General features: G+C 42.6%; 2 protein-coding genes and 4 non-coding genes across 6 annotated transcripts; all 6 read left to right on the forward strand.

Moving 5' to 3' along the window:
• The first annotated feature begins 2,092 nt into the window (after window positions 1–2,092).
• LOC134453611 (NACHT and WD repeat domain-containing protein 2) lies at window positions 2,093–10,342 on the forward strand. The gene is made up of 8 exons (XM_063204394.1): window positions 2,093–2,280; window positions 2,677–2,765; window positions 3,847–3,954; window positions 4,931–5,119; window positions 5,387–5,522; window positions 5,739–6,007; window positions 6,199–6,441; window positions 6,559–10,342. Exons 1-8 carry the CDS (start codon window positions 2,241–2,243, stop codon window positions 10,291–10,293), a joined length of 4,809 nt encoding a protein of 1,602 aa, XP_063060464.1. The 5' UTR covers window positions 2,093–2,240; the 3' UTR covers window positions 10,294–10,342.
• A 1,183-nt stretch (window positions 10,343–11,525) lies between these two features.
• Window positions 11,526–16,614, forward strand: rps3 (ribosomal protein S3). Its single transcript, XM_063205349.1, has 7 exons — window positions 11,526–11,641; window positions 12,302–12,432; window positions 12,586–12,679; window positions 13,960–14,054; window positions 14,680–14,867; window positions 15,678–15,880; window positions 16,545–16,614. The coding sequence occupies exons 1-6, from the start codon at window positions 11,612–11,614 to the stop codon at window positions 15,875–15,877; spliced, it is 738 nt and encodes a 245-aa protein (XP_063061419.1). The 5' UTR covers window positions 11,526–11,611; the 3' UTR covers window positions 15,878–15,880; window positions 16,545–16,614.
• Window positions 13,476–13,625, forward strand: LOC134454857 (small nucleolar RNA SNORD15). The gene has a single exon (XR_010035923.1). It is a non-coding gene; the product is annotated as a small nucleolar RNA SNORD15 (small nucleolar RNA).
• Window positions 14,244–14,393, forward strand: LOC134454856 (small nucleolar RNA SNORD15). The gene has a single exon (XR_010035922.1). It is a non-coding gene; the product is annotated as a small nucleolar RNA SNORD15 (small nucleolar RNA).
• LOC134454845 (small nucleolar RNA SNORD15) lies at window positions 15,263–15,410 on the forward strand. The gene has a single exon (XR_010035912.1). It is a non-coding gene; the product is annotated as a small nucleolar RNA SNORD15 (small nucleolar RNA).
• On the forward strand, window positions 16,202–16,351 carry LOC134454858 (small nucleolar RNA SNORD15). The gene has a single exon (XR_010035924.1). It is a non-coding gene; the product is annotated as a small nucleolar RNA SNORD15 (small nucleolar RNA).
• Window positions 16,615–16,824: the final 210 nt, after the last annotated feature.

Here is a 16,824-nt window from a genome sequence, read left to right on the forward strand (position 1 = left end):
TACTGGTTTTGGGCGTTTTCATGCCGTCCTGTTTTCCAAATGTCAGATTCAGTCTTCATATTAGCATGTAAAGAAACTTGTTTTGCCCAAGACGATTGCAAATGTTGATTCACAGTAATCACCACGATATGACAAAACTGTCAGAAAGACCACTGTCCTTTCCATTATACATGAAATTTGCCATTTTGTATGTGTCCACGAAAACTGTGTTAACCGGTCTGAAACCACGGTCTGAAACCCCCTCCATAAATCAGTAATGGTTTGGTCTTAGGCCATACAAATAACATGACGTGATGTCATAACCTCTTTGACAGGATATGGGAAGACTTTTTGGTAAGTTTTGAGCTCCATCCTTCCATAATTTAATCCATTCTTTTTCATGTTGTCATAGCGGGAAAATTGCCTGTCAACTGTGTTATCAACATATTCATAAGAATCTGAATTAGAAATCACATAAAACACAGATAAAGCATACAGATACATTAATTGATTAAGGTGTTGTGGTGGAACTTCTGAGGTCCTCAGTTAGCACAACACCATAAAAATGGCTGAAATGTCAACCGTGTTACCGTCAATGGTGTTACAATTAGCTATGACAGTCAGGGTTGCCAGATGAGGCTGATGATTTCCAGTCCAAAAAATGTTCAAAATCCGCCTAGAAGCACAAAATCCCGCCCAATTCTATTGATTTCTATGGCAAAAAGTGGGCAGGTTTTTCTGATAAATGCCATTTTTACCCGCACACGGCCATCCTAAGCAGCCCAATTGGGCGGGAACCAGCCCAATCTGGCAACACTGATGACAGTTGAGGAGGAGTATGTTTTTGCCAATTTATCTCCATATTGACAGACAAACAAACAAAATAATTTGTGTTCTAGGGAGATGGGTTTGTCTGCTCTGTTTTTTCTCCTAAAAAAGTGCCGACTTGTTCCCCTGCACTGTTGACCGTAACACAGTTGAGTAACACGGTTGACTGTTTTGAAAGAGTTTTTGAGCTATTGATCCCTTATGTGTTGGAAAAATCCTATGAACAGACACTAGGGATTATCTCTGGAGAAGGAAGTCTTGTGTAAGGAGGGTGACTAAATTCAAATCAGACGTTACAGGGATTTATAATGAAAAATGTGTCAGTCTGTATCACAGTGAATCATAAAATCCTACTTATGAAGCTCAACAATCACATTTTCTATATCAGTTCCACAGATTAATGACAACATTATTGCTAAGGGACATAAGCACTTTCAAACGTGTATTGTTTCAACTCTGTAGTATTTTTATCTATGTTTGAAATGACATAGTATTTGTCCATAACACTGTTGACAAAATAATTAAGCAAATGTTCGCTTTCATTAGAGTATTTATCAAATGATTTAAGATTAAGCTTGGCAATTTGTTTGTTTGGAAACTTAAATATATACACTATGTAAACATCTAGGTCATTTAGTTGAAAAAAAAAATACTGATAATTGAAATTTTGCTTTTGCCAAAAGCGTAGGCGAATCGTAGAATCACTCGTATACATGGGTTCTCAAATTTTGTTTTCCCCTGGCTGCACACAACTCAACCTCTGACTGTTGGAAACCGCTGTCAGTCAAAACATAAGCTCACGTGGTTGGCTGCCAGTGTCTTGCCCCTCCTCACAGCCAGTGTTTATAAACAAACAAAAAAACGATGTATAGGAGAAAGATATATCAAACTCCGGAAATCCTCAAGACTCTGAAGGTCTCCTAAAGGGGCGTTCACCCGACATCACATGGATACCAGAAAAGAACGAGCCTGAAGTATCTTTCTCTCCTGTACGATTCTTTGTGCTTGACTGGCTGAATCCACCGTCTATATTGGTGATGGACCACCCCTCTAATATGCGGGCCAACCCCCAGGAAAACAACTACAACAACAACAACAGTATCGGCCCCTGGGGACTATGGGCACTCCGGGAAATTGCCCTGTATGCCAGATTACCAGTTCACCCCTGGGTGAGTGTTAAAGTTTCCTGTTTGCCTTATCAGGGGGGTGGGGGGGTGCTGGTGCTTTCATGACTTAAAGGCGCTTATGTTGACATGAATTTCCTGTTGGAGAACAGGAGGTTGGAAGTTAGGCGAGTCGGCTGTTCAGGGGGGTGGGGTCCACAGTACAGGACAGTGAAAAGTAACCAAAGGTTTTCTGTGTGCGTTATAATAAGGTCCCATGATCTATGGTTAGATTGCAGCATTGAAGTTTCATCCCAAGGTCATTTCTTGATGCCGTGTGTGAAGATTTACCTTTGCTCAAACCCAGAAGGTAGGGGATTTTTAGGGAAATTTTTGATACACATACACACATGCTTTTTTTTGTCATTCTTGTGAAGATGAAAGTAAAGCTCATCTGCTCTACTGTTGAGGTTGTTGTGTTTCTTTGTAAAACTATTACTAATAATAGTAATAATAATAATAACATAAAACTATTCATAATAATATAATGACACTTGTCGGGTGGGCATGGGTCTCCTGCCGCTAACTAAATTCCGGACATAAATGCAATTCTGGTGTCTTTTGTGGGATGGGGGAAGGCATTTCTGTGAATTCAGGTCTGGTAATATAAGGGCGATGATGGGAATCTGTCTGAGAGTAAAGTTACAAATTCTTCTGTGTTGCGAATGTGCATTCAGTGTTCTCTGTTGATGTGCTATATGCTCAGACTCTGTCCAGGAGAGGAGGGCACTGAGAGAGATCGTGTTCCCTAAGCTTAGAGATCACTGCAGGCGGACACATGGAGTGGATTTCAGAGTGAGTGAGCATGAGATCTACTCTGTTTATGGGTGTTCATCGTGCCTTAAGCTTTTTTCCCTCTAAGGCTCCATGAACAAAAAGTAAGAACAAAAGTGAACAAAAAGTAAGTAACTGATGTTGGACAGTAGGTGCTTCATGAAATAATTGTGTAATTATTACACAATTATTTCATGAAGCACCTGATGTCCAACTTCAGTTAGGTGAATACTATATAATTATTATATAGTATTCATAATGTTACTGTTACTTCTAACATTAATGCTTACATAATGTATTTGCTTCTGATATAGTAGGTTTATTGGATTGGTAGTTTTTATTGGATTGGTTTATATTTTGGAAAATACACTTTCAGCTGTCCACCTACCTTGCTCAACACCTGTTATTGCACGTCACTTGATGTAATCACATGATAGCTCCAGGACATGACATGTCATCCTCCTTTGTCACTTGTTTGAACGAGCAGCGCTCACCATTATTTGTTTGTTTGTAGTTTATTTGGCATGGACAATGCCGTGCACATCATTACAAACATGACATGGCAAGGCCATGACACGGCTTGCAGATCTGAATACATGAAAGCTTTGTAGCTAATAGATAGCTAATTTGCAACATCAGTCCCTGATCAGGCTACTATTCAAATATACAAATCAGTCACCTAGAAACCTCATGGAAAACTTTGCATAGGGTCTTTTAATAAAATGCAATAAATTATTGACACATAATGGCCTCCCAATGGCTATATGCCCTAAATATATTGCAGATATGCTCAAGCAATATCATCCTAAAAGATGCCTCTAGGGCTTGAGACTGTTCTCTTCTGGTTGTGCTGCTCAGGGTAAAATCCCGACAGGGTGAAATGGCATTTAGTTATTATGCTGACATGTTAGGAGTCTAACGCTTTATTTGCATCTACATTTCATTAGGGATATTCTCTACAGTATCTATAATACTATCTGTCATATTTTTCTTCTTCTTTCTATCTCTCTTTGTCTCACTCAAGTTCATTAAATGACACTTGTGTATGATAATGTGCTATACAAATGCTATATTGCTATTGCTATTTTCTGGTCCCATGCAGGTTATTGACCCCTATGAGGCACACAGTCCGGACGATTGGCCCAGCCAATGGACAAAGCTGCAGCTTCTACAGAGATGCAAGGACACTTCAGCAGGACCATACTTTATGGTGGGTTACCATGTTTGATTGAACATGTAACAAATTAGTGAATTAGTGTTACAATTAGGCTAGCTGTGTTTTAAGAGCCTGTAACCTGTACACCAGTACACAGCACTGTCACTTCTCAATTTTAGCCTCTAGCATACCAGGACTGTTTACAGTGTACCTGTATATAGTATACCGCATTCAACCTTTTTACGTCAAAGGGGTATGTCACTATATTGGGGCTTAAGACAGTTAAAATCGTTGGCTGGGGTTTATAAAGGTGGTAAAGTGTCTTATTTTTCCTGTAAGCTGTTGTCTTGCTTTAAGACAAGTTAAAAGAGGGAGTATGTCGCTAAGCTAGTGAAAGTCAATGGATCCGTGTAGCATTCTACACGGATCCATTGACTTTCACTAGCTTAGCGACATATTCCCTCTTTTAACTTCTCTGAAAGCAAGACAACGCTTAACATGAAAAAGACACTCTACCACCTTTATAAACCCTGGCCAACGATGTTAACTGTATTAAGCCCCAAAATAGAGGCATACCCCTTTAATGTTGGCACTTACTTTTGCCACTTAAAGCAATGGATATTGTAGGCCTAATTAGAGAGAGTTTCAAAACATTCACATCCACTCATCTTTCACAATCATGGTAGACTCAAGCCGTCAGATTTGTGTGCTTGTTCTTCAAATATACTGTACATGTATAAGACTGATAAGAGTCGCATATGCCATACCATAGGTAGGCTATATGATGTCTATGTGCCCTACACTTCCTTATTGCAAGGTGTAGCCATACATAGCCATACACCTCTCTAGAGCGCTAAATATTATAATATACCTGTATTTTGGTGATAATACAAATAACACACAAAAAAAGAGCATATATATTTGGCTGTTATAAGCACATCTGTGTAACTTGGAAGTGTGTGTGTGTGTGTGTGTGTGTGTGTGTGTGTGTGTGTGTGTGTGTGTGTGTGTGTGTGTGTGTGTGGAGCAGGGTCTGATTGGGCAGCAGTATGGCAGCGCATCCTTACCAGAGCAGGTGGAGACATCAGAATTCCAGAACATTCTTCACGCATGCCAATCCCTACAACTAAACATTCAGAAACTGGAGGCAAACTATCGCAGAGATGAGAATGTCACTCCACCGTCCTTCTGTCTACTACCCAGTCAGCAAAGCAGCCAAGTATGTATCGACTTCGTAATGCACAGCATTTGGCCAGTGGAGCAATGTAATCCTCTAGTTGTTGAAATGACTTAACTGTTGTACTACATATTGACTGTAGAGTGAATGAGTATACTCTAGAGTCTGCACAAATGCTACATAACATTACAACTTGGTCTTTGCCATTCTGGTAACAACACATTTACAGCAAGTGGCTGGAACAAATTAGAAAAAAAAGTCATGTGAGTGGCCCTAGCTAAAGTCTTGTGTTTTATTTATGTATTTCAGATAGATGCCATAAGAGATGTGGGAACATGCAGAAATGCTCTGGAGGAATTAAAAGATGTATTTTATGCATCTTTGAAACACTGCATGCTTGAAGGAAGCATCGCAGCAGAAAAAGCCCAAAAGTACTTTCGATCAGGTAAGGCCACGTTAGTAATTTGAAATACACAGATTTTTGTCTGCAAACATATTTAAACATACCCAATTTTTATTTTACACCAAAGCTATGATAATTGAAAAAAAAAACAATACAATATAACTATGAATTCTACAGTGCCATACTTTGAATCAAGATAATTTACATTTAGAGTTGTACAAACATTAATTCAATAACTGCGTTTAACTCTAATTTTAGACCTTGAGAATGACCTCCGATTTGTAGCCGAGAACTTCTCATCCAGCGACACGAAAAGATGTCTGTGTTACGTTCACAAGATCATCAATCAGCGAAAGGACCGTCAGGATGCGTCAAGTGACCAAATGAAAGCGCTCTGCGATGACTTCCTGCCAAAGCTGGTGACCTCCTGTCACCTGGAAGTGTACACCATGACCACGGAGTGCGAGCGCAGACAGGGATACACAGCAGCCTTGAAACAAGACTACATCGAAGGACTCTGTCTGCAGGTAACAATTGAGTTTTTCTTTTACTTTAGACATGTAAAAGTTTTATCTTTAACCTTATGAAGAAAGTTATATCGTAGAAACATGTCAGGTAAAAGATAAAACTTTTACATGTCTGAAGTGAAAGAAAAACTGTTATATCAACCTGTTATCGAAACAGTTACAGATAATGAACATTATACATCTGCCTGCAGGTCTTTACAGACCTTTCGAGACTGGTTGACTGCACTGTTGCGAAGTACACCGCTCAGCCTGGTGATGCCAGCTCCCAGCAGGCCAGCTTGTGCCAGCTATACTCTCAGCTGTACCGCATTGAGAGAGCAGAGGAACAGGAGATCAAAGCTTACGTCAAACAGCACAACCCCAAATACCCACTAGTGCTCACTGGAGGCCCATGCTCTGGAAAAACTGTGCTAACAGCATATTGCGCAACTCAGGTATTATTAATTATAGCTTCCCTAATTGAATAATTTATTGAATGAATAATATTAATAATCTTGTGTTTTTAAATGTGCTAATTGCTGTTTCTTGCTTTTTGTGTTTTTTGTGTTTAGGTGAAAACATGGCTGAAGTCCACTGCTCCTGTGATCATCACTCAACTCTTATCCCACCATATCCCATTAGTGCTGTTTCTTAACAGCATCTGTAGTCAGATTGCGGACTGTTATGATCATCCGTTTGACAAGTGCACACGAGATGTTTCTCAATTGAAAGACGCCTTTGTTGAATGTTTAGCGCTAGCAGCATCTTCCAAGCGTCCCTTAGTCTTGATGTTTGATGGTCTTGATCAGGTGCTGATGACTGAAGGCCTCCAGCAACTGACATGGCTGCCCAGTTGCTTACCTCCAAATGTCAAAATGGTAATTTCTACCACGTACACTAAATCTGGCACCCTTGCAACCCTCAAAGCTCGATACCATGTCTCTAAATTGTTTCTGGACCTGAGTCCATTTCAGAAAAGCCGCTGTAGCCACATGCTGACAGGCCTTCTGAAGAGCAGCAATAGAAGGATTACTTCTGGACAGCAGTTATATGTGAACGAGGCCCTTAAACAGTGTCCTCTCCCTCTCTACGCAGAGCTTCTCTACAGACAAGTCAACCTCTGGGACTCTGAGACTGAGGTCACTGAGAAGACTCTCAGCCAGGGCGTTCACAATAACATCCATGTATTTCTGAACCAGCTTGAAGCAAAACATGGTCAAGAGCTGGTCTGCAGATCACTGAGTTTGTTAACTTTATCTCGATATGGCCTCACAGAGGCTGAGCTGACTGACATCCTCTCTTGCGAGGACGATCTAGTCTCTGCGTTCATCTCACCTGAGGATCCACCGCCATATAGGCTTCGGTTCCCTGAGGTTGTAGTCGAGAGGCTACTCTCAGACCTCGAGGGCTTTCTGGTGGCAAGATTTATCTCAGGTTCCCATGTGTTGTTCTGGGTCAGTAGACATTTCCAGCTAGTTGTCCTCAAGAGATACGTGGTGGTTGACCCCATTGACATGAGTAAGGAGATCCACTATCGGCTCGCAAATTACTTTAGTGGTCGTTGGGCGTATGGAAGGGCCAAGCAATTGCTGTTAACACCAAATGCAAACATGGAAAGTGACAAACCAGCAACCTCAGATGCAGTGCAGGGGAAATTCTACATAGACAGGAACCCATATGGACAGCCTTGGGAGTTTCCTTCTAAGTCATCAGCAAAAGGGGTTGTGAATTTCAGAAAAGTCCATGAGCTTCCTTATCACCTTACATTGAGTGAGAAGCTCGAGGAGCTTTGCAGAAGTGTTCTGCTCTGCTTCGATTTTCACCATGCGATGTTGAAGGGGGGGTTAGTGCAGGAGTTGATTTCGTGGCTTGAAGAAATATCTCAGGTTCTAATGCCAAGAGAGCTTAGGCTTCTGTCCTGCATATTGAGAAGTTCGTCATGTGTGCTCCAGAATTTGCTGTCAGAAGTACCGTTGATACTTCAATCTCAACTCCTCCCTTTTGCATGGGTCTTTCCTGAAATGGAGGGCTATGTGAAGCAGTTATGTGTGGAAAATGTGAGGTCTGGAATAAGCATGGTGCTGTCACCTGCTCCACCTGTTCCCCATACCTCTGTGCGACTACCAGGTAAAAATGGGTCCTCTGTTACAGATGTGGCTGCTTCTGAAAATGGAACAATAGTTCTCCTCTTTGGTGATGGTTCTGTGTGGATATGGACTGGGATGTCTTTAGAACAGCTTGAGTTACCTCATGGGCCCACATTTCAATGGGCCAGTGTCAGGTGTTTTGGCAGTTACATTTTGCTGTCTTCCTGCTGTAAAAGACTATTTCTATGCAAAATAGACACAATGTTGTTGGAGGAGGTTCCACTTCTGAATACAGAGTTTCATCAGAGCAGCAATGTCTCTGTTGATGGCTTCCTGGTATTTGAACCACATATATTTTGGTGGTATAAACAAGACCACCATGTTTTTATGTATACCACTAATGGTGATACATCTTGTAATCGCTCTCTTGGGATAACTCTCATTCCCTCTACTGGATTTATCACATCCATATCGAGTTCTTACGATGGTCAGTTTATTTTCTGCGGCCAGGACAATGGAAATGTTTCTGTTTTTGATGTGCTTAGCAATCAGTCTGTCTCTGCCATCTCTTGTCCAACAAAAAGGCCTCTTGTTGGCCTGAAACTGACGGAGAGTGAGCTGATGACATGTATTGACAATGTCGGTAGCCTGTATGTGTGGAATATTCAATCCATTTCAAGTTCGACCCTTCAAACAGAGTGGTTTGATAGCGAAGACACTGAGGAGGTTTTGAATGTTGATTTCGAAAAGAATAATCACATTGTCCTCATTTGTAAAAGGCAGAAAATCATACTGTGGAGCTCGTGTAATTGCACAGTGGATGATCAATTCCACGCTCCAAAAGGCCAAGCTTTTATTCAAGCGTTTATGGACAGTGACTCCCACTTCCTGTTGGCATTACTAGAGGATTCTCCATCTCTTCTAGTCTGGAGTTTGTGCACAGGGCAGTGTATTTTGAATCTCAACACTGGTGGTACAGCAGCCCTGAAATATTTAAAAGTGACCGGTCAACATCTGTCGGCTGTTTCAGCAAGTGGCATGATGACCTGGGATATGGAGCTGGTCAGAATAGCAGCCCTCACCCCCAAAACTGGATCGAAAATAACAAACGTGCTGCTGGTAAAAGACTCTGATAGTTTCTACACCACTGATGATGGAGAGGTGGTGTGGAAGTGGAGTGCCCACACTGGCCTGATAGAGGGTAGCTTCATGCACCACGCTCCAGTTACAGCTGTAGCCATCTCGCCAGACGGGGAGTATTTGGTGACAGTCGCCTCAGAAAACATTTATGTGTGGAGAACCGTGGACGGAGTTAACCTTCTTCGCATTACCTCTGGCAGTGTGGTATCACACATACTCATCACACCTAAAGGAAACCATGTCGTGTCACTGTCAGATGAGGGCCTGTCCAGAGTCTGGAAGGTTCCAAGTGGCCATGTTGTGTGCAGCTTTTGCCACAGTCTCAAAGGTCCGGTTGTCTCCCCCGAGAGCACCTTCCTTCTGGGCCTGCAGGCGGAGAGCCTGATGGCTATCAGCCTATGGTCTGGCTATGTTAGCAGACAGTTCCCGTTGTCGCACGTGCTTGCATTCTACCCCGTAGCGGAGCATCCAGACTATGTCATAGTCATCACCTTATCGGGGGCTATCTATTCATGGAGGATGTCGGAGGACACAATATGTCAAAGATTCCAAATGCCGGAACACCTTCTTGCCCAAACGGTAGTGTCACAGGTCTCCTCTGATGGAAACTATGCTCTTTTTAATGGCCTACAATCTGATATCAACATCTTGGATGTGGCCCAGGGTAGGTTTTGCACGGTAAACGTTAATGCACCAGTTCAACACACATGCTTGGATATTGGCGGTAAATACGCTGCTTATATCTGTGGAAGTCCCTTTGATCACCTAAACTGTGCTAGCGATCCCTGTGTTAGATTTGTTTTGACTGCCATACAAGTCTCAGACGGAAGGAAAATTGGTAGGTTCTACCTCTGCAGGTATCCTTGTGCAATGAGCATGTCTGATAACTTGAATATATACGTAGGTTTTGATGACGGGTCTGTAGGCATTTATGCCATCACTGATACAGAAGAAAAGGTTTCTGCTACTAAGAGCAAACTGATGCCAGAAGAGCGAAGACAACAGCCATGTGCCGTGGAAATGTGGCAGCCTTTAGCAGCACCCAACCATGTGTGGGCAGACTATGATGTCTGTGTGTAAACACACACACACACACACACACACTGTATATTATTTATATTGTGCTTTATGTTTTGTAACAGATTTAATCCAACACTTATGTATGTGATCGTGTGATTATTTTAATAATAAAAAATACATTTTGTATAGGCTTAATAAATAAATAATACATTTTGTTAAAAAATATATTCTCCCTCCTGTCATTGTGTGGATGGTCATAGTTTGGTCATGTAGACAGCAAAGTTGTTGTAATCAATAGATTCTAGCCAGGATGTTGTCACCTCGAGGCCGACCCCGGGTCATAATGAGAAAGTGTCTCTAGTTGCCTGGTTATCGTTCACTTCTAGACTATCATAAGTGAGGTGTAGTCTGGGGACCACCTTCATAATTTCTCGTACGGGAGGTGTTGTTGTTGACAATTTCACTCCAGCAACTGGGTTTCAGACTTCAGCAACTACTACTGATGCATCAGGCTTAAGTTCAACAGCCTAAGACATATAAATACTGTAAAGACTGCAGCAAATATAAATAGGCCTAAGCAAATAAGCAAATGAAGGCCTACTGCCAATTTATGAGCGATAATAACAGGCCATTAAATACAATTTGCCAGCCTCCCTCCCAAAACACATTAGGCCTAATTCCCCACTCCATCTCCTAAATGTATTAGATAACCAAATCATCACGAAAGATGAGTTGACCTACAATATGAATCAAATAGCAAGCCTCTACAGAGGATTAGCTGATCATGGTTTACTTACACTAAATTATACTCATTTTGTGCACCAAAATAAAAAACCTCTAAAAAAGTTGCTGAGTGCTCCAGTCATCTCTGGGTCTAGTCACTGTGAAGTAGCCCAGCTTGTCTTACTGCTGTCCTCGACGGTGAGCACCACCAAGGCTGAAGCGCAGACATCCCCTTTTCGAATCAATTAATTAATTGAGCTATGCTTTTTCTGCCAACCAGAGGACCCCCAAGCGTCCCCGGCCCCCACTTTGAAAACCACATAGGCCGACCTGCTATCTAGACCAGAACTTCTTGAGTGACAAATAGCCAGACATTGATTTGCAGGCTTATGATAATGTTACAATTTTAACTTCTTAAATTTTATATTTTAAATGCATGCCTATAAACTTGCATACAGACAAAAATGCATCTTCAGTCTCACTTCAACTTTTTAAAATGTTGCACTGAAAATGGTCTTCTGAGGCACGATCAGTTTCAGAAAAACTACAACAACCACACACCCATTACATTCTCAGGAAGAGAATCAGAGAAGGTCAGAATAAATTCACTTCCGCCTCATCTGTCTTTCCTTTCCTGTCTACGGCCTCCATCAACATGGCGGTGCAAATCTCGAAGAAGAGAAAGGTTTGGGCAATATTCCGTTTTAAAGTGGCTAGACATCAGTGTTTCTGCGAAATACAGATGTTTCTCTCTTCACTGTGATGTATGTGAATCATATATAACTTCCAAAATGTTACAGGGCAAATTTTGAATAAGGATTATAATCGATTCCGCCAGCCCTAGTCTGGAGACAAACATGGCTGGTTTGGTCGCGTTAGCTAGCTACGTGTAGAGCACTTCTACGCGTTCCGCATGTTGTGCCCTCGTGCTTCAGGTTTCGCCTGTTTGGAGTCAGTTGTTTTTAAGTATTCTTTTCAAAACTGCGTACACAGGGCATTATAAAGGTGCAGGAGTATTCGGAAGGGTAATGGTGGCTAACGGGTTGGGGAATGACTTCATTGGTGCAGATGTCTGTACCCGGCTAGCATAGTAGGATGTGAAGATATTGGCCGCAGTGATCAAGGCGTACCTGCAAAGAGTAGTTTTGGCAGTGGTGAACTAGTGATGAGCTTCTTTGCCTGGTTTTCTTCTATGTCTCAGTGGATATCTGGTAAAGTTTTGTTTAGGCTGCAACATGGTCTATGTTTGACGTCCGCTTGTGTGATGTAGCATTGTGGCTAACGGGGAAAGGGTGCCAACATGCCCGCTTGCAGATGTTAATGCTTCCACGCGTTGTGTACAAAGTTTGTTTCAGACGGCATCTTCAAAGCCGAACTGAACGAGTTTCTGACCCGCGAGCTCGCCGAGGATGGCTACTCTGGAGTGGAAGTCCGTGTCACTCCAACAAGGACAGAGATCATCATTCTTGCTACCAGGTAAGATGCGTATTTCTCATTTGACAGTTGCACATTATGGACGATGCGCCTAGCATCTTGATAATGCTTGCAATCAGCCAGTGGACAAGTATTTCAGCTTACTGTTAACCATATATTGAATATGACTTTGTAAACACCGTCTATTTCCACCAGGACACAGAACGTTCTGGGAGAGAAGGGTCGCCGCATTAGGGAGCTGACCGCAGTTGTCCAGAAGAGGTTTGGCTTCCCAGAGGGAAGTGTGGAGGTGAGTGTGGCACCCTGCATCAAAAAGACTGACTTGGGTGTTTTATTCTCAGGGTCATTCTGTACCACAACCTGCATACCAGCTGTGTCATTTGCACTTCATCACGCTAAAGAGCCTCTGCTGCAGGTGTTTTTACCTCTGCACTTATAATCTATAGTTTAGCCCACATGTCCAAAAGAGCCAAAGATAAATTAAAGTTTGGGTAAATATTTGCATGCATCTGTCTAAAATGACTGACTCACCCACTGCTCATCACACAAACAGCTGTTGGCATCAATGTGGTGGGCTCTGTTAATTACACTAAGTTACTTGGACCTAAAGGGTAACTTCATTAAAACTGCTTGTTGAAATTGGCTGCTCACACTACCATGGACTTCTCAGTACGTGAGATTTTTTCTTCTTTAGCCTTTTCCGAGATCCTGGTCATTCTTATGGGGGCAGGTGTTTGTTAACATTTCAAAAAACATCTTGATTTCTTCCCCAAAACGCCTAAAATGTTGCGCAACATCAGACAACAAACAGCGGTGATACCTTTTGGGAAAATATTTGGAGTAGGCCTATGTTAAGGTTTTTAAAAAAAATGTAAACAAAAGCTGCACCCAAATTGAAGATTGGAATAAATATTGTTGCTTAAACAACGGATGTTAACTTTCTGAACTTGGGATGTCCACCTCTGAGCAGACCTCAATACTGCCACGTCTGTTTCTTGCCTTATGCCAAAGTGTGGCCAACTGGTTTTTCTGTGAACTGCGTATTGGGTGTAAATCTGGCCCATTTTGTTCTTGCACTTTTTACCCTTCGGTGATGATACGATGACGAGTCGGAAAGGGACTTGCCCTCACTCTGGGATGACTGGTCCGGGGGCATGTTCTGTGTCACTGGGTTTTGTCTCTCAAAGTAGGGTGTCTTTTTCAGGTGAAGACATTGAGGCATTTGTCTGAGAAGGGCCGGAATATGTTGACTGTACAATATTGTCAAATCTTACCATAAACTTAAAAATGTGAATGGTTTAGCACCCAGTGGTGACTTGCATGTCCAGATCAGCCCCTGTATCTATTATGATTACATTGGACTGAATAGCTCATATCTCAAAGGGCTGGGCCAGAAAATGCAACAGCACCGTTCACTGACAAGTCAAGGGTAGAGTGAGCAATACAACAGCATATTGAAATTGGCAGAGGTGCTCCTTTAAGGTGTGTGCACTTGACATTAGGTGAGATGAGCACATGCTTATGTTGTATTAAATGTGCCATAAAGGTTGTTCTTGTTTCTTTTTGTAGCTTTATGCTGAGAAAGTTGCCACCAGGGGTCTGTGTGCCATCGCTCAGGCTGAGTCTCTGCGTTATAAACTGCTGGGAGGCCTGGCTGTCCGTAGGTAAGTGCCAGAGCTAAAAGATCTTTCATAGTGCCTTAATCATGTGTGGGACACTAAGCTGCATTGAAACTTGATTGCAGGTAGAAAATGATTACTTGAGTTTCTGTTTGCCAGCACAAAACTTAATTTCCCTGAACTGTGATGGATGTGAAGAAAGCCCATTTTATATGTGCACCTCTTTTTCTTTCCCTTCGGTGATGATACGATGACGAGTCGGAAAGGGACTTGCCCTCACTCTGGGATGACTGGCCCAGGGGCACGTTCTGTGTCTCTGGGTTTTGTCTCTCAAAGTAGGGTGTCTTTTTCAGGTGAAGACATTGAGGCATTTGTCTGAGAAGGGCCGAAAGATTTCTTGACTGTACAATGTAGTGTAATGTTGTTGTCAGCTTTTGGAACTCACAGTTCAATGAAATTTAAGTTGGGTACTTGCAGCCAGAAAGAAAAAAAGGTGTAGTGAGTGCACATTCTTCAATTCCTCTAACATTTCCTCCAGCTTCTTTATTATGCTATGACAAAGCTATAATCTGTAGACACCCAGTGATGTAGGATGTAGTTGATCTTTTCAGTCAGATTGCTGGTGAAAGCCATGAACACCAAAGTGCTAAATGTGCTGCGTGTTTTGTAGGGCCTGCTATGGTGTGCTGCGCTTCATCATGGAGAGCGGTGCCAAGGGTTGCGAGGTGGTCGTGTCCGGCAAGCTCAGGGGCCAGAGGGCCAAGTCCATGAAGTTCGTGGACGGCCTGATGATCCACAGTGGAGACCCAGTCAACTACTACGTGGACACCGCCGTCCGTCACGTCCTGCTCAGGCAGGGTAAGTCGAAAACATTCATGTTTTTTTTCTGCTGCGAAAGGTAGAGACTGTAACTGTTTGTACCTCAATGGCTGAATAGACTTCAAAAGAAAGAAGTTTACAGCACACTTTCTTGGGAGCGAGCCTGATGCACAGAGGCGAAATGTGGTGTTCGCTCTAAATAAACAGGCATAAAGTCAAGAAAGTGTGCGGTAAACTTCTTTTGAAGTATTGAATACTCCTGCGTTTACCAGCACCTAGGAGTTGTGCTTGGAACTTTGAACGGCTGAATAGACTGTTTTGTGTACAATGGTGCGTGTTGGGGGATAACATGCATTGGTCTGCTTTTTTGCAAGTGACCTGTACTCGGGCATGATTTTGGAGAAATGTGCCTATGAGCGCTTTGTAGAGCTTCCCTTCGGTGATGATACGATGACGAGTCGGACACGGACCTTCTGTTCCCTGTGGAGTCTGGCTTAGTGTCACGTTCTGTGCTGCTTGGTTAAGGCCACGGGGGCAAGGGTCCTATTCAGTTGAAGACATTGAGGCATTTGTCTGAGAAGGGTCTTTTGCATTTTAGAGTCAGATGCCTGTGTTCTAGTAGGCCTACAGCTCGACACAGTGCGACTCGGTAGCCACTTTTTGGTCTTTGGTTGAGCTGTTTTGGGCTCAATTGAAAAAGTTGCGGCCGATTTGCGCTGTGTCAAGCTGTAGGCCTACCAGAAAACGGGCATTATTGAATGTAAATTTGTTGTAAACTTCTAATGTAAAGTTGAGCTTCCCAGTGAGCTGCATTTTTTTGTTAACCTGACTATGGTGTACTTGCAACAGGTGTGCTGGGTATCAAGGTGAAGATCATGCTTCCCTGGGACCCCAGCGGCAAGATCGGCCCCAAGAAGCCCCTGCCCGACCACGTCAGCATCGTGGAGCCCAAGGATGAGGTTCTCCCCACCACCCCAGTGTCCGAACAGAAGGGAGTCAAGCCCGAGGTGCCGGTCATGCCACAGGGTGCCCCTCCCCCCACTGCTTAAGTGGTAAGCAAGCAACTGGCAATTAAGGTTTTCTCTTTTTTTGCTAGATCAAGGGCACATATCCAGAGGTGGAGGAAAAACGCCTTGAGTTTAAAGTCCCTTTTCATCTCAACATGGGTGATTTTACTGGTGTTAGTTTGGCAAAAATGTTTTGAAGCTTGGAATGAATGTTATATTTTTGAACTTGGGGTGTCAACCTCTGAGCAGACCTAATTAATGCTATCATGTCTTAGTTTCTTGCCTTCTGGCCAATTATGAGTGACTTTTTCTCTTAACTGCGTGATTGGTATAAATATGGCCCATTTTGTATATGCAACAGTTTCCCTTCGGTGATGATACGATGACGAGTCGGAAAGGGACTTGCCCTCACTCTGGGATGACTGGCCGAGGGGCATGTTCTGTGTCTCTAGGTTTTGTCTCTCAAAGTAGGGTGTCTTTTTCAGGTGAAGACATTGAGGCATTTGTCTGAGAAGGGCCAGAATATGTTGACAGTACAATATACTATAATGTTACCATCAACTTTTAAACGTGAAGGGTTTAGCCCCCAGTGGTGACTTGCATGCCCAGATTAGCCCGGTAATAAGATTGGATTGATGGATTGCCCAAGATGCTGGGAAGAGTTTTGTTAAATCATCTTACTTAAAATCTCCTTTTTTTGTCTTTAAAGGTTTCCATCACGGAAGGGAGAAGACACCATTTGGATATTTCTGTACAAAAAAATAAAAATAAGAAATCCATTTCTGCGTAGGCTGTTTCCTCACCTACTTACTGACCTTTGTTTTTGCACATTGATTTTCACTGGCTGCCTTGATGTGGGTGTCACCATCCTGGTTTATGGCGGTACGTCATTTGATTCAACAAATTGGACCTACAGAACTTATCCTCACATCACATATAGAAATAAAATCCCACAGGGAATGGCCTGAATGAATGTGAAATCCTGTCTT

Source organism: Engraulis encrasicolus, chromosome 8, assembly GCF_034702125.1.
Source record: "Engraulis encrasicolus isolate BLACKSEA-1 chromosome 8, IST_EnEncr_1.0, whole genome shotgun sequence".
In the NCBI taxonomy this organism is placed as follows: domain Eukaryota; kingdom Metazoa; phylum Chordata; class Actinopteri; order Clupeiformes; family Engraulidae; genus Engraulis; species Engraulis encrasicolus.

What these genes read in the sequence shown, in the direction of transcription:
- LOC134453611 (XM_063204394.1), top strand. Translation starts at nt 2,241, where the DNA reads ATGCCGTGTGTGAAGATTTACCTTTGCTCAAACCCAGAAG. An exon ending in CCAGTCAGCAAAGCAGCCAA is followed by an intron (nt 5,120 to 5,386) that starts GTATGTATCGAC and finishes TATGTATTTCAG; the next exon opens with ATAGATGCCATAAGAGATGT. An exon ending in CAGCATATTGCGCAACTCAG is followed by an intron (nt 6,442 to 6,558) that starts GTATTATTAATT and finishes TTTTGTGTTTAG; the next exon opens with GTGAAAACATGGCTGAAGTC.
- rps3 (XM_063205349.1), top strand. Translation starts at nt 11,612, where the DNA reads ATGGCGGTGCAAATCTCGAAGAAGAGAAAG. An exon ending in AAATCTCGAAGAAGAGAAAG is followed by an intron (nt 11,642 to 12,301) that starts GTTTGGGCAATA and finishes TTGTGTACAAAG; the next exon opens with TTTGTTTCAGACGGCATCTT. An exon ending in TCACGTCCTGCTCAGGCAGG is followed by an intron (nt 14,868 to 15,677) that starts GTAAGTCGAAAA and finishes TACTTGCAACAG; the next exon opens with GTGTGCTGGGTATCAAGGTG.